The sequence below is a fragment of the Mobula hypostoma genome, chromosome 4, assembly GCF_963921235.1.
Source record: "Mobula hypostoma chromosome 4, sMobHyp1.1, whole genome shotgun sequence".
Lineage (NCBI taxonomy): Eukaryota > Metazoa > Chordata > Chondrichthyes > Myliobatiformes > Myliobatidae > Mobula > Mobula hypostoma.
In genome coordinates this window covers 101,329,638-101,356,930 of record NC_086100.1, presented here as the reverse complement: position 1 = coordinate 101,356,930, position 27,293 = coordinate 101,329,638, and the positions used below count along the sequence as shown (strand labels likewise).

General features: G+C 41.3%; 1 protein-coding gene across 1 annotated transcript in view; it reads right to left on the bottom strand.

The window, feature by feature from the left end:
* Positions 1–27,293, bottom strand: part of LOC134345972 (actin-binding LIM protein 2-like) — a 409,808-nt gene that overhangs the window by 123,499 nt on the left and 259,016 nt on the right. The window contains exons 11-12 of the mRNA XM_063047314.1: positions 25,409–25,441; positions 3,307–3,424 (exon numbers count right to left, since the gene is read on the bottom strand). Coding sequence (XP_062903384.1) covers positions 3,307–3,424; positions 25,409–25,441 — 151 coding nt within the window. The remainder of the gene's footprint in view (positions 1–3,306; positions 3,425–25,408; positions 25,442–27,293) is intronic.

Here is a 27,293-nt window from a genome sequence, read left to right as displayed (position 1 = left end):
GCATCTCAGAACTTTGAATTCTTTCCCCATTTAAATAATAATTATATTATTTCTGTTTATTTCTTCTGCCAAAGTGCATAACCATACACTTTCCAACATTGTATTTCATCTGCCACTTCTTTGCCCATTCTTCCAATCTATCCAAGTCTCTCTGCGGACTCTCAGTTTCCTCAGCACTACTGGCCCCTCCACCTGTCTTCGTATCGTCAACAAACTTAGCCACAAAGTCATCTGCTCCATAATCCAAATCATTGATGTACAATGTAAAAAGAAGCGGCCTCAACACAGACCCCTGTGGAACACCACTGGTAACCGGCAGCCAACCAGAATAGGATTCCTTATTCCCACTCTCTGTTTCCTGCCAATCAGCCAACACTCTGTCCACATATGTAACTTTCCCGTAATTCCATGGGCTCTTATCTTGTTAAGTAGTCTCATGTGTGGCACAAATATATCATTTTGGATTTGACTCTGATTTCAACTTTTTAAAATAACAGTATATTATTTTAAACTTCTATCAAACAACATTTTTTTTCTTACAATTTCATCTAACTATTCTGTCAGTTGAAACTTTGCTGGTCTATTTGCTCCATTCCCATTACTCCTTGTATTGATATATTTTTGTCATTTAATCTCAGTTGTCTTCTGACCGTATTCTTTTCTTCTCCTTTCCTGCCTTTTTCTGCATCTTAAAACTGATGTAACTCTAACTTTTCATGTTTTTATGTAAGTTCATTAACCTGAGACATTTTTCCCTTCTACAACTATTGAGTAGCCTTTCCTGTTCTGATTAGACCAGAGGACACAAGAGCAGAATTAGTCCATTCAATCCACTAGTCATTCAGTCACAACTGATTTATTTTTCCTCTCAATTACATTCCCTTGCCTTCTTCCTGTAACCTTTGACATTCTTACAGATCGACTACCTATCAACCACCGCTTTAAGTATTTTCAACAACTTAGTCTCTACAGCTATTTGCCAATGAATTCCACAGCTTCACCACCCCCGACTTAAGAAATGCCTTCTCATCTCTGTTCTAAAGGCACATCTTCTCTGATCCAAGACTCTCCCATTATTGGAAACATTCTCTGCTTTCAAAATATGATAGTTTTCAATAAGATACCCCCCAACCTTATTTCTCTAAACTCTAGTGAGTACAGGCCCAGAACCATCAAACATGAATCATATGTCCACCCTTTCATTCCTGGGATCATACTCTGGACTTCCACCAATGCTAACACACCCTTTCTTAGCTTCTTAGATATGGGGCCCAAAACTGCCCACAATACTCCAAACGTAGTCTGACCAATACCTTATAAAGCCTCAGTACTACACTCTTGCCTTTATATTCTAGTTCAGGGGTTCCTAACGTGGGCTCTACGGAACCCTTGCATAATGGTATTGATCCACGACATAAAAAAGATAGGGAACCCCTGTTCTAGTCTTCTGGAAATAAATGCTAACATTGCATTTGCCATTCTGGAATTCCTCCCTGAATTGCTGCAGAATTTTTATTCCTATCACTTACTTTAAATCACATTTTGAATCCCACCAGATGATAGAAACATAGAAACATAGAAAATAGGTGCAGGAGTAGGCCATTCGGCCCTTCGAGCCTGCACCGCCATTTATTATGATCATGGCTGATCATCCAACTCAGAACCCCGCCCTAGCCTTCCCTACTAACCCCCTGACCCCCATAGCCACAAGGGCCATATCTAACTCCCTCTTAAATATAGCCAATGAACTGGCCTCAACAGTTTCCTGTGGCAGAGAATTCCACAGATTCACCACTCTCTGTGTGAAGAAGTTTTTCCTAATCTCGGTCCTAAAAGGTTTCCCCTCTATCCTCAAACTGTGACCCCTCGTTCTGGACTTCCCCAACATCGGGAACAATCTTCCTGCATCTAGCCTGTCCAATCCCTTTAGGATCTTATACGTTTCAATCAGATCCCCCCTCAATCTTCTAAATTCCAACGAGTACAAGCCCAATTCATCCAGTCTTTCTTCATATGAAAGTCCCGCCATCCCAGGAATCAATCTGGTGAACCTTCTTTGTACTCCCTCTATGGCAAAGATGTCTTTCCTCAGATTAGAGGACCAAAACTGCACACAATACTCCAGGTGTGGTCTCACCAAGGCCTTGTACAACTGCAGTAGTACCTCCCTGCTCCTGTACTCGAATCCTCTCGCTATAAATGCCAGCATACCATTCGCCTTTTTCACCGCCTGCTGTACCTGCATGCCCACTTTCAATGACTGGTGTATAATGACACCCAGGTCTCGTTGCACCTCCCCTTTTCCTAATCGGCCACCATTCAGATAATAAGCTGTTTTCCTATTTTGCCACCAAAGTGGATAACTTCACATTTATCCACATTAAATTGCATCTGCCATGAATTTGCCCACTCACCCAATCTATCCAAGTCACCCTGCATCCTCTTAGCATCCTCCTCACTGCTAACACTGCCACCCAGCTTCGTGTCATCCGCAAACTTGGAGATGCTGCATTTAATTCCCTCATCCAAGTCATTAATATATATTGTAAACAACTGGGGTCCCAGCACTGAGCCTTGCGGTACCCCACTAGTCACCGCCTGCCATTCTGAAAAGGTCCCGTTTATTCCCACTCTTTGCTTCCTATCTGCTAACCAATTCTCCACCCACACCAATACCTTACCCCCAATACCATGTGCTTTAAGTTTGCACACTAATCTCCTGTGTGGGACCTTGTCAAAAGCCTTTTGAAAATCCAAATATACCACATCCACTGGTTCTCCCCTATCCACTCTACTAGTTACATCCTCAAAAAATTCTATGAGATTCGTCAGACATGATTTTCCTTTCACAAATTGATGCTGACTTTGTCCGATCATTTTACCGCTTTCCAAATGTGCTGTTATCACATCCTTGATAACTGACTCCAGCAGTTTCCCCACCACTGACATTAGGCTAACCGGTCTATAATTCCCCGGTTTCTCTCTCCCTCCTTTTTTAAAAAGTGGAGTTACATTAGCCACCCTCCAATCCTCAGGAACTAGTCCAGAATCTAACGAGTTTTGAAAAATTATCACTAATGCATCCACGAGTTGATCCACGAGTTGAGCATGTGTTATCATGAGCCTTTGGTCTAGCTTAAATTTTGAATTGGTTATGTTCCTGGAAAGCAATTTGTTCCTGCTATAAAATTATAACAGGCATAGTTCACAGTGAGATAGTCCATTGAACATTTCAGGAAGAAAACTTTGTTACATTTTCTCTTTAGCATTATGCAATGGAAGATACTATAATAGTTCAGTTAATACCTGGTCTGTGGAAATGTTGTGGTGAGCGAGACCATGTTGGTGTATAACGCCCATAGCCAAGAGACCCAAAGGATCCAGGACTGGAGGCTCTGCGCTGTCTAGGTCCTTCCTGTTCATCCTGTAAAGCATAAAAAAGTCCATGTGCTCATTAGCAGCTATGAGTCTGTCAATCACTTAGTTAGAACAATCACTTTAACATTAGTTCCATTTTGGGCTTCCTAAATATGCATTCTTAAGTTTCACTGCCGTTTCAAAGATCAAATGAAGTTTTTCCCTTCTGGGGCTTGGAAAAAAAAATTAATCTGGTGCATATTTACACGCGGAATCAATCTCCATTTCATAGGTTTGTACACATCATTCAGGCTGAAATTTCAATGGCGTACTAAGCTTTGAAAGCAAATAAAACACTGGAAACTAATACTTAATGGTCATACGCTCATCTTAATTCAGACTCCTAACCTTAATTCAGGTTACAGCTTTCTCATATAAACTTAAGCCTGTTATACTAAACAGCTTATTGGATTGAACATGATATGAGCAATGCAACAATGTGTGATGAAAAGTCATTCAGAATGAACTTGTAGATCCAAAACCAACTTCCAAATGTAGTTGTTATTTTCAGTATTTCCGCTTTTGCATAACTATGCAGTTAATTTGATATTATTTTCATTTATATTCTTTAAAAAAGTCTGCCTGCTTCAATTTGTAAATGTACTAGTACAGAATCAAAGTAAAAATGAGCTATATTTTTGACTTTATACTTTTTCTACCATATTTATTAGTAAATTTTAATAAACAGATTATGTTGTATCCTTCAATTTCTGAAATTAACACTTATAGCACAATTCTTTAAAATACTAATCACATGTAATTCCAAACAAGAGAAGATCTGCAGATGCTGGAATCTTTCTAAATATTAATTTTAGGACTGGTGAACCATTTTCACTGTTAACTCAGTGACAATATATACCGTAGCACTGTCACTGAGATAATCCTACTTTGTTTTTAATTAATCTTCACAGGATCACTCTTCTTCAACACACTGCAAATATGGTAAATTCAGTACAAGTTTAAGAACATTTGTTGTTACTAGTTGAGTTCCAGAATGATCAGTTCCTCTATGTAATATACATCAAAGATTTGAGTCTAAGTGTAGACAGTGTGATAAAGCAGTTTACAGTTGATACAGCAAATGACTATGTGATTAACAGCAAAGAGGAAAGCTATGAACTATGGATCTTATCAGTTAGGAAGAAGAAATGAGAAATATTCAATTCAGCAAAGTACAAAGTAATACCATAAGATAAAGGAGCAAAATTAGGCCATTTGGCCCATCGAGTCTGCTCTGCCTTTTCATCATGGCTGAACCATTTCCCTCTCAGCCCCAATCTCCCGCCTTCTCCCTGTAACCCTTCATGCCCTGACTAACCAAGAACCTATCAACCTATACCCTAAATATACCTAGTGACTAGGCCTCCATAACTGCCAGTAGCAAAGAATTCCACAGATTGACAACTCTCTAGCCAAAGAAATTTCTCCTCATCTGCATTCTAAATGGACGTTCCTCTATTCTGGAGTTGTTTCCTCTGGTCTTAGACTCCCCCAACACAGGAAAGATCCTCTTCACATCCAAACTATCGAGGTCTTTCATTTCAATGAGATTCCCCTTTATTCTTCTGAATTCCAGTGAGTACAGGCCCATAGCCATCAAACGCTCCTCATATGATAAGCCTTTCAATCTCAGAATCATTTTCGTGAACCTCCTTTGAATGATCTCCAATGTTGGCACATCCTTTCTTACATAAGGGGCCCAAAACTGCCCATCATACCCCAAGTCTGGCCTCACCAGTGTATTATAAAGCCTCAATACTACATCTTTGCTTTTATATTTTAGTCTTCTTAAAATTAGGGCTAACATTGCATTTGCCTTCCTCACCACCGATTCAACCTTTAGAGAATCCTGCACAAGGACTCAAATCCCTTCGTATCTCAGATTTTTGGATTACCTCTCCATTTAGAAAATAGACTACACATTTACTTCCTCTACCAAAGTGCATGACCACACAATTCCCGATACTGTATTCCATCTGCCATTTCTTTGCCCATTCTCCAAATCTGTCTGTCCTTCTTCAGCCTCTCTGACTCTTCAAAACTACTGCCTTCTCACCTATCTTTGTATCGTTTTCAAACATGGCCACAAACCATCAATTCTATCATCCAAATCATTGATTATAACATAAAAAGAAATGGTCCCAGTATAGACCCTTCAGAACACCACCAGTCAATGACAGCCAACCAGAAAAGACTCCCTTTATTCCCATTCTTTGCCCACTGCCAAGCAGCCAATGCTCTATCCACGTTAGTATCTTTCCTGTAGGCAGCCTCGTGTGGCACCTGCTGAAAGACCATCTGAAAATCCAAGTACATAACATCCACCAATTGTCCTTGTCTATCTTGCTTGTTATTTCTTCAAAGATTTTCTCTTAAGGAAACCATGCTGACTTTGGGCCATTTTATCATTTGCCTCCAAGTACTCTGAAACCACATCCTTAACAATCAACTCCAACATCTTTTCAACCACTGAGATTAGACTAACTAACCTGTAATTTCCTTTCGCAAACACAAGGAAATCTGCAGATGCTGGAATCTCAAGCAACACACATAAAAAAAGCTGGTGAACACAGCAGGCCGGGCAGCATCTATAGGAAGAAGTACAGTCGACGTTTCAGGCCGAGACCCTTCGTCAGGACTGACTGAAAGAAGAGCTAGTAAGAGATTTGAAAGTGGGTGGGGGAGGGGGAGATCCAAAATGATAGGAGAAGTCTGGAGAGGGAGGATGGAGCCAAGTGCTGGACAGTTGATTGGCAAAAGAGATATGAGAGGATCATGGGACGGGAGGCCTAGGGAGAAAGAAAGGGGGAGGGGGAAGCTCAAAGGATGGGCAAGGAGTATAGTGAGAGGGACAGAGAAAAAGGAGAGAAAGAGGAAAAAAACTAATAATTAATAAATAAATAAATAAATAGATAGATAGATAGATAGATAGATAGATAGATAGATAGATAGATAGATAGATAGATAGATAAGTAAATAAATAACGGATGGGGTACGAAGGGGAGGTGGGGCAATAAAAGTTAGAGAAGTCAATGTTCATGTCATCAGGTTGGAGGCTACCCAGACGGAATATAAGGTGTTGTTCCTCCAACCTGAGTGTGGCTTCATCTTGACAGTAGAGGAGGCCGTGGATAGACATATCACAATTGGAATGGGACTTGGAATTAAAATGTGTGGCCACTGGGAGATCCTGCTTTCTCTGGCGGACAGAGCATAGATGTTCAGCGAAACGGTTTCCCAGCCTGCATCGGGTCTCACCAATATATAGAAGGCCGCGTCGGGAGCACCAGACACAGTATATCACCCCAGCCGACTCACAGGTGAAGTGTCACCTTACCTAGAAGGACTGTCTGGGGCCCTGAATGGTGGTGAGGGAGGAAACGTAAGGGCATGTGTAGCACTTGTTCCACTTACAAGGATAAGTGCCGGGAGGGAGATCGGTGGGAAGGGATGGGGGGGATGAATGGACAAGGGAGTCGCGTAGGGAGCAATCCCTGCAGAAAGCAGAGTGGGGAGTGGTAAAGATGTGCTTAGTGGTGGGATCCCGTTGAAGGTGGTGGAAGTTACGGAGAATTATATGTTGTACCCGGAAATTGGTGGGGTGGTAGGTAAGGACAAGAGGAACCCTATTCCTAGTGGGGTGGCAGGAGGATGGGGTGAATGCATATGTGCGTGAAATGGGAAAGATGCATTTGAGAGCAGAGTTGATGATGGAGGATGGGAAGCCCCTTTCGTTAAAAAAGGACACCTCCTTCATCCTAGAATGAAAAGCCTCATCCTGAGAGGAGATGCGGCGGAGACGGAGGAATTGCGAGAAGGGAATGGCATTTTTGCAAGAGACAGGGTGGGGAGAGGAATAGTCCAGGCAGCTGTGAGAGTCTGTGGGCTTATAGTAGACATCAGTAGATTTTCTGTCTCCGGAGATAGAGACAGAAAGATCAATAAAGGGGACGGAGGTGTCGGAAATGGACCAGGTAAACTTGAGGGCAGGGTGAAAGTTGGAGGCAAAGTTAATGAAGTCAACGAGCTCAACATGCGTGCAGGAAGCAGCACCAATGTAGTCGTCAATGTAATGAAGGGAAAGTGGGGGACAGATACCAGTACAGGCTTGGAACATGGATTGTTCCACAAAGCCAACAAAAAGGCAGGCAAAAAGCTGGAACACATACGGGTGCCTATGGCTACACCTTTAGTTTGAAGGAAGTGGGAAGAGCCAAAGGAGAAATTGTTAAGAGTAAGGACTAATTCTGCTAGACGGAGGAGAGTGGTGGTAGAGGGGAACTGAAGCAACACACATCAAAGTTGCTGGTGAACGCAGCAGGCCAGGCAGCATCTCTAGGACGAGGTACAGTCAACGTTTCAGGCCGAGACCCTTCGTCAGTCCTGAGGTACAGTCGACGTTTCAGGCGAAGGGTCTCGGCCTGAAACGTTGACTGTACCTCTTCCTAGAGATGCTGCCTGGCCTGCTGCGTTCACCAGCAACTTTGATGCGTGTTGCTTGAATTTCCAGCATCTGCAGAATTCCTGTTGTAGAGGGGAACTGGTTAGGTCTGGAATCCAAAAAGAAGCGGAGAGCTTCCTGGTGGGGAATGGAAGTACATAGGGATTGGTGCCTCTTTCCCTTCTTGAAGAGTGGAGTGATATTTGCAATTTTCCAGTGTTCCAGAACCATGCCAGAATCCATTGATTATTGAAAGATCAATACTCATGCCTCCATAATCTCTTCAGCCACCTCTTTCAGAACCCTAGGGTGCAGACTATCTGCTCCAGGTGACTTATGTGCCCTCAGACCTTTCAGCTTCCCAAGTACCTTCTCCCTAGTAATGACAACTTCACTCATTTCTGCTCTGATTCTCTCGAACTTCCATCATACTGCTAGTGATTTCTACAGCGAACACGGATGCAAATGACTTATTCAGTTCGTTTGTCATTTCCTTGTCCCCCATTACTACCTCTCCAGCATCATTTTCCAGTTGTCCAATTTTTACCCTCAACTCTCTTTTACACTTTATAAATCTGAAGAAACTTTCAGTATCCTCTTTAATATTTTTGGCTAGCGTACCTTCATATTTCATCATTTCCTTCCTTATGACTTTATTAGTTGCTTTCTGTTGCTTTTAAAAGCTTCCCAATCCTCTAACTTCCCACTAATTTTTACTCTATTACATGTCCTCTCTTTGGTTTTTATGTTGGTTTTGACTTGTCAGTCACGGTTGCATCACCCCACCTTTAAAGTACTTTTTCTTCTTTGGGATGTATCTATCCTGCATCTTCCACATTTCTCCCAGAAGCTTCAGTCATTGCTGCTCTGCCGTCTTCCCTGCTGGTGTCCTCTTCCTATCAATATTGGTCAGTTCATCTCTCCTGCCTCAGGAATTCCTGTTACTCCACAGTAATATTGATACATCTGACTTTAACTTCTACCCTACTCCACTTCCTCCCTTTACCCTCCCCATGAGCTTCTCCTCAAATTGCAGGGTGATATTATAATCACTGTCCCCTGAAGGTTCCTCATCAATTCACTACACCCATATTCCAGAATAGCTGATCTTCTCGTGGGCTCAGCCATAGGCTACAGTAAAAAGCCAACTCATAGGCATTCTACAAAATCCTCCTCTTGGGATCCAGTACCAACCTGATCTTCCCAATTTACTTCCATACTGAGATCTCTCATAACTATCGTAGCATTGCCCCTTTGACATGCATTTTCTATCTCCCATTGAAATACATTTGAGGAGGCATCAAATCACAGTATATAATAAACGGCCAGATAATGTGTAATTTGGAAGAACAAAGGGCATTGTCAAGTCTACTCACAAACCTTTAAAGGTGGCACAAGTGATCACTAAGGTAGTTAAAAAGGTAGACAGGTTACTCACCGATATTACCCAAGTCATAAAATAAAAGATATGCTCAAACTATGGGTTGCTTACTGGCCTCAACACTACAAGAAATATGTGACTGCACAGAAGAGGGTGCAGCAGATATTTATGAAGACAATGACAAGAATGGAAATATTGGATATTTCTTTTCTTGAAATCTCCCATGACTAATGCAACATTGATCCTTTGACATGTATTTTCTATCTTCCATTGTAATACATTTGGGTAGAGGCTTTGGAAGGCTAAGGCAAATGTTAATTGAGGGGTATGAGAGAAACCTATTTAACTGTAGAGAAAGGAACTATTTCCATGAAAATACTTTGATCCTCTTTTTCAGAGAGTGAATGAAATCTGCAACTTGCTGCCTGAAAGTATAGTAAGAGCAGTAACCCTCATCATGTATGTGAATGTTAAATATAACCCTCATCATATACTTGAAGAGCTGTGTCCTGCCCACTATCAAACATCCAATTACATTGTTCCCATTTTATTCCCCCCGCATTCCCTCAACTTCTTTCAGATTTTACCACTCAGCTGTGGACTAGGGCAGCTTACATTGCTCAATTAACCTGACAATTCACATGTCTTTTGCGAAAACCAGAGCACCTGGACGAAACCTATGCACTCCTAAGAGCACACAAAGAGCACCAGTGGTCAGGATCAAACTTGAGTTGCTGGATCCGTGAAACAGCAGACCTACTAGTTGAGCTACTATTTCACCCTTAGTAAATATGTAGATTCTCTGAGATAAATACTTTCATTCACTATTTCTGTGGTACTTTAGTGGAACGTATATCTGGGCATTTTAGAACTTGACCAGTTTTCATTCTGTTAATTATTGTCCTGTCTCTGATGATACCTTCCCATTTTCCCTCCTTTAAAGTCAATGCATTTACAAAGGATGTCCATGTATTTTCTTTTAGAGCTGCTGTTATTGTCTAGGGAAATATGCTGGAGATATAAAGCAAATGTCTTTGTTTCAAATCCAAGTTGTTATAAATATCTGTCTTCATTAATCTAAACTACAGTATGCATGCCAGAAGGTTTCAAAGTTCTTTACCCTGACGTTTCTGAGTCTAAATATAACCTGCATGATGAATTTACACCCAGTTCCAATTCAAGTCCTGAAAGTAAAGCATGGATGTAAAGCAGCAGGAAACATCATTTTGTATAAACCATAAGGAAAGCTGGTATGAGTACTGAGATTATTTTTCTAAAGTAAGGAACACAAAATGCTGGAGGACCTCAGCAGGTCAGACAGCATCTATGGAGAGGAATAAAGAGATGATGTTTTGGGCCAAGACCCATTGTCAGGACTGGAAAGGAAGAGGGAAGAAGGCAGAATAAGGTGGTGGTGATGGTGGTGGTGGGGATGCCGGGGAGGAGAAGCAGCACAAACTGACAGGTGATGTGTGAGACCAGGTGAAGGAGATGGATGAAGGAAAAGGCAGGGAGGTGAGAGGTGGAAAAGGAAAAGGGCTGAAGAATGAACCAATAGGAGAGGAGCATGGACCATGTGAAAAAAAGAAGGAAAGGTACCAGAGAGAGGTGATATGCGAGTGAGGAGAAGAGAATGGGTAAGAGGGGAGCCGGAATGGTGAATGGAAAAAGAGAGAAGGAGGGGGAGAAATTAACAAGAGTTAGAGAGTTCAGTTTTTATGCCGTCAGGGTGGAGGCACCCAAAAGAATATGGGTTGTTGCTCCTTTAACCTAAGAGTGGCCTCAACATAACAGTAGAGGTGGTCTTGGAATGACACGTTAGAATGGGAATAGAAAGTAGGATTAAAATGGCTGGCCACCAGAAATTCCTGCCTGTTGTGGACAGAGAAAAGGTGCTCGACAAAGCAGTTCCTCAATCTATGTTGGATCTTATTGATGTAGTGGTTGCACTGGAAGCACTGGACACAGTAGATGATCCTGAAAGGTTGCAGGTGAAGTGCTGCCTTACCTAGAAGGACTGATATTTTTCTAAAGTTATGACTTCAAGGAAGCTTTCTTCTGCATCCATGCTGTACCCTCCTGATCTAGAAAAAATTCCCCCTGACAATGGACTCCAAAAAAATTAGTGCTACATACCAAGCTACCCACTTACAGGTCTCCTCCAATGGCCCACTCATGTTATTGGCATTAATGTTAATAGAATTGTAACACTCAGGCTCACACAGCTCGTGTTCATCTAGGGGGAAGCAGCCTTCGGCCCCACCAAACTGGGAAATCACGTTTGTGTAGATGCCGTGAAAGGTACCCCCAGTTACAAACCCACAATGCAAAATATCAGGCAGTACACCATATGCAATTAAATGATTGAACTTTATGAATCTTAGTCTGAATATAGGGTTAGTAATGAAAATTTTTTAAAAGGGCCCAATTCAAGTCAAAAGTTCACGTTGGAGCTCACTCAGTAGTCATTCTTCCGCCATCGGTCTCCTCCGAGCATTGCCGACCTTCAGACCCTCAGATTCCAGTCCACTCTGCCTGGTGGTCTACCAGCTCTCTGCACATGCCATATAACCACATAACCATATAACAATTACAGCATGGAAGCAGGCCATCTCGGCCTTTCTAATCCATGCCAAACTCTTACTCTCACCTAGTCCCATCAACCTGCACTCAGCCTATAACCTTCCATTCCTTTCCTGTCCATATATCTATCCAATCTAACTTTAAACAACAATATCGAACCTGCCTCAACCACTTCTGCTGGAAGCTCGTTCCACACAGCTATCACTCTCTGAGTAAAGAAGTTCCCCCTCATGTTACCCCTAAACTTTTGTCCTTTAACTCTCAACTCATGTCCTCTTGTTCAAATCCCCCCCTACTCTCAATGGAAAAAGCCTATCAATGTCAACTCTCCCTATCAATTCCCCTCATAATTTTAACCACCTCTATTGGAGAATTGGAGGAGCAAATCTGCAGAGAGATAGCAGGCAACTGCAAGAAATATAAAGTTGTGGTGGTAAGGGATTTTAAAATTTTCCACATATTGATTGGGACTCCCACACTGTTAGGGGTCTAGATGGTTTAGAGTTTGTAAAATGTGTTCAGGAAAGTTTTCTAAATCAATATATAGAGGTACCAACTAGAGGGGATGCAATATTGGATCTCCTGTTAGGAAACGAGTTAGGACAAGTGACGGAAGTGTGTGTAGGGGAGCACTTTGGTTCCAGTGATCATAACACCATTAGTTTCAACTTGATCATGGACAAGGATAGATCTGGTCCTAGGGTTGAGGTTCTGAACTGGAAGATGGCCAAAATTTGAAGAAATGAGAAAGGATCTAAAAAGCGTGGATTGGGACAGGTTGTTCTCTGGCAAGGATGTGATCGGTAAGTGGGAAGCCTTCAAAGGAGAAATTTTGAGAGTGCAGAGCTTGTATGTTCCTGTCAGGATGTCAGGATTAAAGGCAAAGTGAATAGGAATATGGAATCTTGGTTCTCAAGGGATATTGCAACTCTGATAAAGAAGAAGAGAGAGAGTTGTATGACATATATAGGAAACAGGGAGTAAATAAGGTGCTTGAGGAGTATAAAAAGTGCAAGAAAATATTTAAGAAAGGAATCAGGAGGGCTAAAAGAAGAAATGAGGTTGCCTTGGCAGTCAAAGTGAAGGATAATCCAAAGAGCTTTCACAGGTATATTAAGAGTAAAAGGATTGTAAGGGATAAATTTGGTCCTCTTGAAGATCAGGGTGGTCGGCTATGTGCAGAACCAAAAGAAATGGGAAGATCTTAAATGGGTTTTTTGCGTCTGTATTTACTAAGGAAACTAGCATGAAGTCTATGGAATTAAGGGAACCAAGTAGTGAGATCATGGAAACTGTACAGATTGAAAAGGAGGAGGTGCTTGCTATCTTGAGGCAAATTAAAGTGGATAAATCCCCAGGACCTGATAGGGTATTCCCTCGGACCTTGAAGGAGACCAGTGTTGAAATTGCAGGGGCCCTGGCAGATATATTTAAAATTTTGGTGTCTATGGGTGAGGTGCCGGAGGATTGGAGAGTGGCTCATGTTGTTCCGTTGTTTAAAAAAGGATCGAAACGTAACCTGGGAAATTATAGGCCGGTAAGTTTGACGTCGGTAGGGGGTAAATTATTAGATCGAGTACTAAGAGACAGAATCTACAAGCATTTGGATAGACAGGGACTTATTAGGGAGAGTCAACATGGCTTTGTGCGTGGTAGGTCATGTTTGACCAATCTATTGAAGTTTTTCGAGGAGGTTACCAGGAAAGTGAATGAAGGGAAGGCAGTGGATGTTGTCTACATGGACTTCAGTAAGGCCTTTGACAAGGTCCTGCATGGGAGGTTAGTTAGGAAAATTCAGTCGCTAGGTATACATGGAGAGGTGTTAAATTGGATTAGACATTGGCTCAATGGAAGAAGCCAAAGAGTGGTAGTAGAGAATTGCTTCTCCGAGTGGAGGCCTGCGACTAGTGGTGTGCCACAGGGATCAGTGCTGGGTCCATTGTTATTTGTCATTTATATCAATGATCTGGATGATAATGTGATAAATTGGGTCAGCAAATTTGCTGATGATACAAAGATTGGAGGTGTAGTGGACAGTGAAGAAGGTTTTAAGAACCTGCAGAGGGACTTGGACCAGCTGGAAAAATGGGCTGAAAAATGGCAGATGGAGTTTAATACAGACAAGTGTGAGGTATTGCACATTGGAAGGACAAACCAAGGTAGAACATACAGGGTTAATGGTAAGGCACTGAGGAGTGCAGTAGAACAGAGGGACCTGGGAATACAGATACAAAATTCCCCAAAAGTGGTGTCACAGGTAGATAGGGTCGTAAAGAGAGCTTTTGGTACATTGGCCTTTATTAATCAAAGTATTGATTATAAGAGCTAGAATGTTATGATGAGGTTGTATAAGGCATTGGTGAGGCCGAATCTGGAGTATTGTGTTCAGTTTTGGTCACCAAATTACAGGAAGGATATTAATAAGGTTGAAAGAGTGCAGAGAAGGTTTACAAGGATGTTGCCGGGACTTGAGAAACTCAGTTACAGAGAAAGGTTGAATAGGTTAGGACTTTATTCCCTGGAGCATAGAAGAATGAGGGGAGATTTGATAGAGGTATATAAAATTATGATGGGTATAGATAGAGTGAATGCAAGCAGGCTTTTTCCACTGAGGCAAGGGGAGAAAAAAACAGAGAACATGGGTTAAGGGTGAGGGGGGAAAAGTTTAAAGGGAACATTAGGGGGGCCTTCTTCACACAGAGAGTGGTGGGAGTATGGAATAAGCTGCCAGATGAGGTGGTAAATGCAGGTTCTTTTTTAATATTTAAGAATAAATTGGACAGATACATAGATGGGAGTTGTATGGAGGGATATGGTCCGTGTGCAGGTCAGTGGGACTAGGCAGAAAATAGTTCAGCACAGCCCAGAAGGGCCAAAAGGCCTGTTTCTGTGCTGTAGTTTTTGTATGGTTTGTAAGTCCCCCCTCAACCTTCTATGCTCCAAAGAATAAAGACCTAATCTCTTCAATCTTTCTCTGTAACCTAGGAAATGAAACCCAGGCAACATTTTAGTGAACCTCCTCTGCACTCTCAATTTTATTGACATATTTCCTATAATTCGGTGACCAGAACTGTACACAATACTCCAAATTTGGCCTTACCAATGCTTTATACAATTTCAACGTAACATCCCAACTCCTATACTCAATGCTCTGATTTATAAAGGCCAGCATACCAAAAGCCGTCTTCACCACCCTATCCACGAGATTCCACCTTCAGGGAACTATGCACCATTATTCCTAGTTCCCTCTGTTCTACAGCATTCTTCAATGCCCTACCATTTACCATGTATGTCCTATTTTGCTTATTCCTACCAAAATGTAACACCTCACACTTAACAGCATTAAACTCCATCTGCCATCTTTCATCCCACTCTTCTAACTGACCTAAATCTCTCTGCAAGCTTTGAAAACCTACTTCATCATCCACAACACCACCTATCTTAGCATCATCTGCATACTTACTCATCCAATTTACCACCCCATCGTCCAGATCATTAATATAAATGACAAATAACATTGGACCCAGTACAGATCCCTGAGGCACACTGCTACACACCATCCTCCAATCTGACACACAGTTATCCACACTACTCTCTGGCGTCTCCCATCTAGCCACTGTTGAATCCATTTTACTACTTCGATATTAATGTCTAATGATTGAACCTTCCTAACTAAACTTCCGTGTGAAACCTTGTCAAAGGCCTTACTGAAGTCCATATAGACAACATCCACCGCTTTACCCTCGTGAACTTTCTTAGTAACCTCATCAAAAAATTCAATAAGATTTGTAAAACATGACCTTCCACGGACAAATCCATGTTGACTTTTCCTAATCAGACCCTGTCTATCCAGATAATTATATATACCATCTCTAAGAATACTTTCCATCAATTTACCCACCACTGACGTCAAACTCACAGGCCGATAATTGCCAGGTTTACTCTTAGAACCCTTTTTAAACCACGGAACCACATGAGCAATACGCAATCCTCCGGCACCATCCTGTTTCTAATGACATTTGAAATATTTTTGTCAGAGCACCTGCTATTTAGACACTAACTTCTCTCAAGGTCCTAGGGAATATCTTGTCCAAACCTGGAGACTTATCCACTTTTATATTCCACAAAAGCGCCAGTACTTCCTCTTCTTTAATTGTCATACTTTCCATAACTACCCTTCTTGTTTCCTTTACCTTACATAATTCAATATCCTTCTCCTTAGTGAATACCGAAGAAAAGAAATTGTTCAAAATCTCCCCCACCTCTTTTGGCTCCGCACATAGCCGTCCACTCTGATTCTCTAAGGGACCGATTTTATCCCTCGGTATCCTTTTGCTATTAATATAACTGTAGAAACCCTTTGGATTTATTTTCACCTTACTTGCCAAAGCAGCCTCGTATCTTCTTTTAGCTTTTCTAATTTCTTTCTTAAGATTCTTTTTACATTCTTTATATTCCTCAAGCACCTCATTAACTCCAAGCTGCCTATATTATTGAAGATCCCTCTCTTTTTCCGAACCAAGTTTCCAATATCCCTTGAAAACCATGGCTCTCTCAAACGTTTAACTTTTCCTTTCAACCTAACAGGAACATAAAGATCCTGTACCCTCAAAACTTCACCTTTAAATGACCTTCATTTCTCTATTACATTCTTCCCATAAAACAAATTGTCCCAATCCACTCCTTCTAAATCCTTTCGCATCTCCTCAAAGTTAGCCTTTCTCCAAACAAAAATCTCAATCCTAGGTCCAGTCCTATCCTTCTCCATAATTACACTGAAACTAATGGTATTGTGATCACTGGACCCGAAGTGCTCCCCAACACATACCTCCATCACCTGCCCTATCTCATTCCCTAACAGGAGATCCAACACTGCCCCTTCTCTAGTTGGTATCTCTATGTATTGCTGCAAAAAACTACGTTGCACACATTTGACAAACTCCAAACCATTCAGCCCTTTTACAGAATGGGCTTCCTAGTCTATATGTGGAAAATTAAAATCTCCCACAATCACAACCTTGTGCTTACTACAAATATGTGCTATCTTCTTACAAATTTGCTCCTCCAGTTCTTGGTCCCCATTAGGTGGCCTATAATACACCCCTATAAGCATCACAACACCTTTCCTATTCCTCAATTCCACCCAAATAGCCTCCCTAGACGAGTCCACTAATCTGTCCTGCCAGAGCACCGCTGTTATATATTCTCTGACAAGCAATGCAACACCTCCCCCTCTTGCCCCTCCTATTCTATCACACCTGAAGCAATGAAATCCTGGAATATTTAGTTACCAATCACACCCCTCCTGCAACCACATTTCACTAATAGCTACAACATCATATTTCCAGGTATCAATCCATGCTCTAAGCTCATCCACCTTTCTTACAATGCTCCTAGCATTAAAATAGATGCATTTTAGAAACTCTCCACCTCTCACTCTCTGTATATCTATAATGGAGCAAACAACTTTGTTATCTTTTTCTTCCTTTTCCCCTACATCCTTGGTCTGATTGCTCCTGATCTCTGTCCCCTGCCTATACTGCCACACACACCGCCTACCTGCCTTCTCCATTTGTGAATCAACCTCCCCTCACCTAGTCTCCTTAATTTGATTCCCTCCCCCCAACCATTCTAGGTTAAAGTCTTCCCTCTTCATCTCTCCTCGACAAAAGACCGCGAAAAAACATCTTTCCAGATTCACAACACACAGCAACAATCTCTTATTGGCTAACATGCATCCTGTTATCTCCAGCCATAACCCAAACATTGCTGCTACAGAGAAACCGTTACGTCAGCAGTGAACATTACAAAGAAGCCATTACATTAGCAGCGAAACCTTACAGCGCGTTACAGAATTATAAAATACTTCCAGCACAGGAGATCAATTGGTCCATTGAAACGTGCAGCTCCCTGCAAACCAATCCAGTCAGTTCAATTTATTTTACGATTACAACTATTTTGTCTCATTTGTCTCTCCAATCCCATTGAGCAATCTTTGAAGATGTTTCGAGCCTCCTTAAGACAGTGAGTCAGATCATAACATTTTGCACTAAAGTTTTCCCTTTTATTGTTCCTTTGTCTCTGTCTATAAAAACTCTGATCCACCACAAATGGAAACAATTTGCCTAAATTAACTCCATCTAAACCAATCATGTATAAATACCTCTTCCAAATCTCTTCTCAAACTTCTTTACTCCAATTAAAGCAATGTTAGATTTCCAGTCTACCTTTGCAGGCTAAATCCCCGATCTCAGTACCATTTAGGTAAATCTTTTCTGCAGCCTCTTGACAACATTCACATTCAGAACAAATCCTTGCCTTTCAGTGTCTCTTTCCTGTGACATTAGCAACTGTCTATGGCACTACAGTTGGCTTGGGTAGGGTTCTATTGGATTAGACTGTTTAATTGTTATTTTCTTTTTAGTTTAACTCTCCTATGCCTGCTTGTATCTTATAACACAGAAGATGGAATAGTACAGCACAGTACAGGCCCTTCGGCCCACATTGTGCCGACCCTCAAACCCTGCCTCCCATATAACCCCCCACCTTAAATTCCTCCATATACCTATCTAGTAGTCTCTTCAATACCCGAGTTTATGCAATTGTTTAGTGCTCTAGTTGTTGCAGTTCTTTGTATTATCCGGAAACTTCTTGGGTAGTACATTATTGGAATAATGTCTACAAATTAGAATGGAATGTCTGTTGTCTGTGGTATAAGAAGAGCAGGGTACATTGGTTTGCCATCTTTCTTCTTTTCTGCTCTTTGCTCTGTCCTGCTGTCAGTACCAGGCTCTTCCTTTCCAACCTCTTTGTTCTCTTAGTGCTTAACAAAATGGTTGTGATACAACAAGTTTTGTGCCTTATTCTCGACTTCCCAAAGAACTTTGGACCGAAAACTTCAGAACCCAACAACTTAGCATCGTCGGCAAAGACTGTTGCGAAGATTTATGGACTCAGAAGAATCTCAGATGAAGTGGGAAACTTCAGCACACAAAATAAAAAGGAAGTAAGAGATTCCTCTATAAATCATCTGAGAAAACTACTATATGTTGCTACTCTAAAAAAAACAAATTTGTAAAATCAGACCAGTGCTGAAATTAATATCGTGCTTAAATTAAATTTGTACAAGCTGGTGGACTACGAAGAAGTTTTTTCTGTTGTAATCTAGTGTTTAGAAAACATCTAGGTTGCGATCTAGTGAGGGATTGACTGCAATCTAATATAACCTTGGTTGCAAACCGATAAAATTTCAACTGTAGTCTTATAAAGATTTCAATGCGATCCTACAAAATTTTGGTCGCAATCTAATAATATTTCAAGTTCACTGTCAAAGTGATAAAAAGATACGTATAAGTTAAGTGTTACACAAGATTGAATTAAGTCAAAGTCATGAAACCTACTACAGAATCTCCAGTTACGTATGAAAGTTAACTAACCATTTGGGAAAGAAAAGTGAAACGTGTGATAGAAGTATAAAAAAGTCTAGGGAGCAAATTTCTGCACTAACTGAACAAGTAATTGCATCCAATGCTGTAGACCAGCATGAACATGATGTGCTTTATTTGCTCAATTATCTTGAAGGGTCACAAAGCAAATCTAGGCAAGGCACAATTGCAACAAGAAGAAGTAACTTACTGGAATAGAAAATTTCCCAAGGTAAGTGAGAAATCACTGAGGATCTTGCAGAACCTGTTAAGTTAGTAAACACATCTAGATAGACAGTTAGATACTTTATTGATCCCAAAGAAAATTACAGTGTCACAGTAGCATGACAAGTGCACAGATATATAAATACCAGAAGAGAAGTAAGAAAAAAATTTAAAAGTTACCTTAAAAATAAGATGTACAAGATTTACAAGTCAAATATTACAGGATTTACAAGTTCACACTGATAAAGACAGTAGTGCAAGAATTACCGTAATATTATAGAGTAATGGTTCACATTCACACTGTCCAGATAAGAACTGATGGTGGTATTGCACAGAGTGTCTGCGACAGCAGGGTGTGGTAAACAGAGCTAAACAGAGCTTAAACAGAGGTTAATAACAGTCTAACAGGAGGGGTCATCATTTCCCTGGCTATAGGTTGACTCATTATAAAGTCTAATGGCCGAGACTGACTTCACATCACGCTCTTTGTAGCAGCGCAGTTGTCCTAATCTATTACTGAAAGTGCTCCTCTGTTCAGCCAAGGTGGCACTTAGAGGGTGAGAAACATTGTCCAGAATTGCCAAGATTTTCTGTAAGGTCCTTTGTTCTACAACAGCCTCCAGTGTGTCCAGTTTGACTCCTATAACCAATCTAATCAGTTTACTGAGCCTGCTGGCACCACCTGTGTTGATATCATTGCCCCAGCACACCACTACATAGAAGATTGTACTGATGACAACAGGCTGGTAGAACACGTGAAGGAGAGGCCTGCATACTCCAAAGGACCTCAGTCTCCTCAGGGAGTAGAGGCAACTCTGGCCCCCTTACTTCAATCATTTCTCAGTTTCTGTAACTACAACAGAGCATGCATCAACTCATATGCTGAAATTACCTGGATAATCTGCTGAAGGGCAGTAAGTGCTCAGATGACCCTGTGACTTTAATGAAGAACAATTGAAAGGTGACATTGCGTACTGCACCTGCATTAAGAATCCCTTTACAGATAAATTACTTACCTTGTTTGTCAATGGCAGTCTTAACTCAAGAACATTGAGACCAATAGCATCCTGTCAGTTATCACTCTGCCAAAGATATGATTTTGTACACTGATGGCTCCTCAACTATTGAAAGAGAAATTTGAATGGATGGATGGTGTCAGGAAATGTAGAGGAGGTTTGATCCAAAAGCAGAGTAGCAGCGACAATTTAGCAGTAAACTGCAAAATAACAAGCCACAAAGGATGGGCCACGAAACAAGGGAGTAGAGATACTTAACACAGCAAGATAACTGAATGCTAGGAGCAACTGGTTGAGGCTGCTGGTTCATCTGAATGAACAAGGATTGTGAATGAGAGCTGGTGATGAGTTGGAAATGAGTGTGATGGGATGGCCTTGAGCAGTCCGGATGGGTCCAGTGGAACTTCTCAATGAGCAATGGATCCAAGATGAAACTGGAAGGCACCCAAGATCACTACATCCCATCCATGACGACGTGAATCCATCAACTGGTGAACTGTGTACAGTGGACCACTTTCCACCATCCTTGGTTTCAAAGGTGCAGGCTCAGGTGGTCTATGGATAATGTGCCCAAGACAGGACACGTGGAATGTAGGTATGATCCTGACAGCTACTGGTTGGAGGAATTGAACTGGGCACATTGAGGGCAGGCAGCGACGAACTGATATACATCTGCGGGCATGTACATGCAGTTGTCAGATGTGTCAGCCGAAGCAGGCTATAGGGCCTGGTAGTTCTGGCTCTCAAGGTCACAGATGATCAACGTGAGGTTCTGGGAAAATGGAATGATGGGTTAAGGGTTAGTCTCCGTTTCAGTTGGGTCAAACTGTCATGGCAGGGTGTCCATAAGACCCTAAGACCATAAGACAAAGGAGCAGAGGTCGGCCATTCGGCCCATCGAGTCTGCTCCACCATTTCATCATGAGCTGATCCATTCTCCCATTTAGTCCCACTCCCCTGCCTTCTCACCATAACCTTTGATGCCCTGACTACTCAGATACCTATCAATCTCTGCCTTAAGTACACCCAATGACTTGGCCTCCACTGCTGCCCGTGGCAACAAATTCCATAGATTCACCACCCTCTGACTAAAAAAATTTCTTCACATTTCTGTTCTGAATGGGCGCCCTTCAATCCTTAAGTCATGCCCTCTCGTACTAGACTCCCTCATCATGGGAAACAACTTTGCCACATCCACTCTGTCCATGCCTTTCAGCATTCGAAATGTTTCTATGAGGTCTCCCCTCATTCTTCTAAACTCCAAGAAATACAGTCCAAGAGTGGACAAACGTTCCTTATATGCTAACCCTCTCATTCCCAGAATTATTCCAGTGAATCTTCTCTGTACCCTCTCCAACGTCAGCACATCCTTTCTTAAATAAGGAGACCAAAACTGCCCACAGTACTCCAAGTGAGGTCTCACCAGCACCTTATAGAGCCTCAACATCACATCCCTGCTCCTATACTTTATTCCTCTAGAGATGAATGCCAACATTGCATTCGCCTTCTTCACTACTGACTCAACCTGGAGGTTAACCTTAAGGGTATCCTGTACAAGGACTCCCAAGTCCCGTTGCATCTCCGAACTTTGAATTCTTTCCCCATTTAAATAATAGTCTGTCCGTTTATTATTTCTGCCGAAGTGCATAACCATACACTTTCCAACATTGTACTTCATTTGCCACTTCTCTGCCCATTCTTCCAATCTATCCAAGTCTCTCTGCAGACTCTCCGTTTCCTCAGTGTTCACTGTGTTGAGTGTCCTCAATGTCCGCTTCAGTGTTCTTGGGGCTGGGTCAGTAGGAGATGATGAAGCTTAATTACTTGAAGAAAGGAGCCCAGCGAGCCTGACATGGGTTAAGTTGGCAGATCAGGAATAAAGAGAGAAACTCTGAGGTGCAGTAGAAGGATAACAAGCTTACCTGTGGGAAAAAGTTAGGAGGTTACCTTTAGTTAAAAGAAGCACTGGTGAGACCACATCTGTGTTGGTCAACTTATTTAAGGATGGATGTAAATGCATTGTAAACAATCCTGCAAAGGTTCACTAGGCTAATGTCTAGAAAGAACATTATGAGGAAAGGCTGTACAGGCATATATCTGCTGGAGTTTACAATAATAACAATACAATTAAAACATGAGATCCTGATGTGTTAAGGATGTTTTCTGAGTGGAAGAATCTAGAATTAAAGGTCACTATTTAAAAATAAAAGACAGAGATAATGCAAAAATATTTTTTCTCAGTAAATGTGAGGAATTCCCTTCTTCAAAGTACAGTGGAAGCCGAGCCTTGAAATATTTTTAATGCAGAGGCAAATAGACCGGATATAAGCAAGAGAATGAAAGGAATTGAGGTACAGGAGCCTGAAGACACACACTTAAGCTACGTCCACACTACGCCAGATAATTTTGAAAACGCCGGTTTCGAGTAAAAACGACAAGCGTCCACACTAAGCATTTTTCAAAATATCTCCCTCCACATTAGGCGGATATTTGGACGAATCTCCTCCTACTGGGCATGCGCAGGACACAGAAAACAAGCGAAGAGGAAACGATATACTTAGTGCGTGTTTGCCCAGTTACAAAGTAGAAAAACTTTAAAGGAATTGGCTGTCACGCAGGAGGACTTAAAACATAAAAAAAATAAATACTGGAGCGTATGGAGGCAACTGACAGGGAGTTCATGGACAGTATAACCCAGCTGACGATGAACATTGAAAAACTAACTAACTCTGTTGCATTAATAAAGCACCTTGTTAAATGTATAAAACGTCTGCATCAGCGTTATCTTGTATTTCATACAATGTTAAATTAGGCTGTTACACATCTATTGTCAGAGAAGTACTTGCATAAATAGGTAAACCACCTTCATACAAGCAAGGACAGAAAACAGGGCAAAGTGAGTATACTTATTCACTTCTTCACTTCGTTGTTAAAACAACGAACATCTGTTCCGGCATGTCATGACAGGGTTTTTAAATATTCAAAAAAGCTCACTTTACAATTTACCTCTCACGCCGTTCACACCGACTGCGCGTTATAACAGCAGTACGGCAGTGCTTGCGCAGTGCCAAGCAGAAGCAGAAAAAAGCATTGTTGTTGTGTTGTCATGACAACGTTTTTAAATCTCTCCAGTTATCCCGTACACACTACGCCGGATATTAAGCGTTTTCAGATTTATTCACTCTGGAGAGTGTTTTTGAAAATCTCCGTTTTCAAGGGCTGAAAACGCCGGGTCAGTGTGGATGGGAGGGCAAAACAAAGAGAAAAAGCTTCGTTTTCAAAATTATCTGGCGTAGTGTGGACGTACCCTTAGGAACAGTTTCTTCCCTCCCACCACCATCAGGTTTTTAAGGGTACATGAATACCAGTTTGTGATTTCTTTCACATTATTATTTTTTCTTGTAAATGTCTTGCACTCTACTGATGCTACAAAACAACAAATTTCAAGGCATATGTCAGTGATAATAAACTTGATTTTGAACCTGATCTACTTTTCTGTTTAATAAGATCACGATTGATATGACACAGTTTGCCAACACTTCACTTTCTCTGTTAACACCTTATCTTGCACTCTGTTTATTTTACCGTGTACTATCCGTCTGCACTGTCATAATGAATTATCTGTACGGATGATATGCAAATCATGTTTTTCCTCTACCTCGGTACATGTGACAATAATAAACCAATTTCCTAAATTTACAATCAGACATGATCGTATTGAATACCAAAACGTTCTTAAGGAGCCGCAAGGCCTTCTCTGATCCTCATTCATATGTTTGTATAACCCAATTAAAATAAACGTTTTAAAACTTTACGTATTTATTTTATTTAGAGATACAGCGTGGAACAGGGCCTGCTGGCCCAACGAGCCACATCACCCAGCAACACACCTATTTAACCTTAGCCTAATCAGAGGAAAATTTACAATTACTGTTTTGTCGATTTTTTGTGCGGGGGAGGGTTTGGAGGTTGATGATAGTGCTGCCGCTCTTTCCTTCCTTGGTTTCATGGCTTTCTGAAGAAGAATTTCAGAGTTGTATACTTTGATAATAAATGAACCTTTGACTAATTAACCTACTAATCAGTATGTCTTTGGAATGTGCAAGGAAATTGGAGCACCCAGAAGAAACCCACACACTTATGGGAAGGAGTACAGACTTCTTGCAGACTGTGTTGGAATGAAACTCCGACCTCCGAGACCCCAAGCCATAATAGTGGCACGCTAACTGCTATGCTACCATGATGCCCAAATATGTACCTATGTATTGATGACCTATTTCTCATATCCACTCTTGAGCCGAGCAATAATCCAACCAGTTACTACTTAGAGCCAAAGAAAAGTTGGTGCCTCATCCCGCTAGCCATGCTTGGGACAAACGCAGTGCTTGTAAAATAACTGACAAAATGAGGCAATGAAACGCAATCCTTTCAATGACATCAGGAATTGCTCAGTGAGTATTATTATTTCCTATATATGTGAACTTTGGTCTGTAGTAAGGAATGGATTGCACTGCAACATATTTATGATATTTGCATTTTCCTTTTCTGAAGGATATTGAAGCCTCTGTTCGAAGGAATTTAAACTCAGCTTACATCTTTCTGTGTAAATTCAGCCATAATGACAAAAGATGATATCCTTCAGCAGGTCTTCCCTGTTACAGTTAAAAATGCAATAAATGTGAAAATCAAGTGACATTAATTATTCTCCTGGTCTGAAGAGCAACAACTTCAGTGTGAAGTTCTCATGGACTAGGACTGGGTATATCCATGTACCAGTCTATTCTCTAACAATACCAGAGCATTGCTGTTGAAGTCACAATGGCAGAAAAGCAGAGAATATAGATATTTTAATGACTACCTGAAATGTTTCATTTCCTAAGGATTTTTTATAAGCTAAAAAAGAACATATATAGCAAATTACCTCAGCTTGTGCTGGACAGAGTAGTCGAGGTGGCTATGAAAAGAAAAATACATGTGTCAACTCTTAAAAACTATTACTGGAGATGGAGTAAACAGACATATTGTCAGCAGGAGTGTTACAGCATATAATTGAAATAACTAAACACACTGCTTTTTGCCAAATCATCAATGAAGTGCAGAAATAGAAAGAACGAAGAAAGTGATTGGTGTAAACTGCTCTCAGATGGAAATAAGAAAAAAATGAACTTAGTTAAAGAACATGGTTTGCTTGCTATGTACCTGAGCAAGAAGCAGATTAATGAAAGGCAATCTCTAGCCCCTGAGGCTGGTGGCAGTGTCAACCGACAGGACAAGGAATCAGGGAATGTTGCTAAACAGTCCACAGACGACCCCATTCAAAGCAAAGGGATGTCCGCAACGAAGTGTTATAGAAGTTGAAATTACAGGGGATGATTTTCGACATATAAAAACATCCCAAAGAAAGTAATAAGTCGTGCAAATTTCAATACTTACTGATGGTTGAACTATATGACCAGAGTGAGTAATAAATCTTAACATTTTATCTGATAAATAATATGCATTGTGCAAATGGATGATATTACATGAAGGAAACATGAAAAGGAAATAACATCTAGGGAGAAATGTACCAGGAAGTGCATATCAATAGAAGGGACTGAAGAAAAAATGAGCAAACACCTTAAAGCGTGGATAAAATATGAGTGTTATAGATAAAATATTGTAGCAAGTACATTTTCCCTAATCCAGTTTCTAGTCTACAAGTTGTGTGGGTACTGAAAACCTGCTGTGATACCTTTCCACCTCTTCAAATAATCATTTCCTGGAACCTGCAGCTACCACCCAGGACCAGGAAAAGTGCCCTTGGATCTCTGAGCTCACAGAGCTGCTCATCCCAGCACTCCTTCATGTCACAGTGAGGCAGCTGCCCGTGCCCATTTGTGGTTCTGCACAGCCCTTGGGTGTCAGACACCTGGAAATATCCAACTTAAAAATGAATAGGTTGTGGTTGATACACCAGTAATGGCTATGTAATTTCCTGTCATTTGCCTCCCTCCCTTCTTAAAGAGTGGAGTAACATTTGTAATTTTCCAGTCCTCGGGACCATTCCAGAATTGAAATATTGTTGCTTATTGCAGAGTCTATGGCTGCAGATTTTAGCTGCAGTAGTTCTCAACGGCAATATTTGATGAATGCCTTGAGAGGTCCACACAAAAAAACTGTCAATCCTTGAGGCCATCTTCAGACCAGGGCATTGGTGGTAGTGGGGGGGCGGGAACCAAAAGGTGCCATGATATGTCTCCAGCAAGCTGGATTAAAGAGAACACAAAGATAATTTTGCATATATTGAAACAAAGGGAATCCATGCCTGCAGTAAGAGAAGCTGGCGAAGTACTAAACAAGTACCTTCTATTGGTATTGCCTAAGCAGAAATACATGGAGAATAGTGTGATCAATGCCAGGGCATTTTGAGATCAAGGAGATGTTGTTGGACCTCCTAAAGCAGGGGTCCTCAACCTTTTTTGCATCGCGGACTGGTTTAATATTGACAATATTCTTGCGGACCGGCGGATCGGGGCGGGGGGGCAGTGGTCAAGTAGGGTTAAACTCACCTCAACATGTCTTTTACAGTTAAGGTTGCCAACTTTCTCACTCCCAAATAAGGGACAAAATTAGCAGCCAAATCCTGGGACACTTGTGTTTAACCCAAGAAAGATTACCATGACCACAAAGTCTTGCGGAGGCATCTGTGTGCACATGCGTGTACATGCCGATTTTTTCCCCCACAAATCTATTTTGGCTTAATCTTCCCAACTATACTGTACATACATTATTTCTACTTTATATAGGCTGTGTATTTATCATTTCAT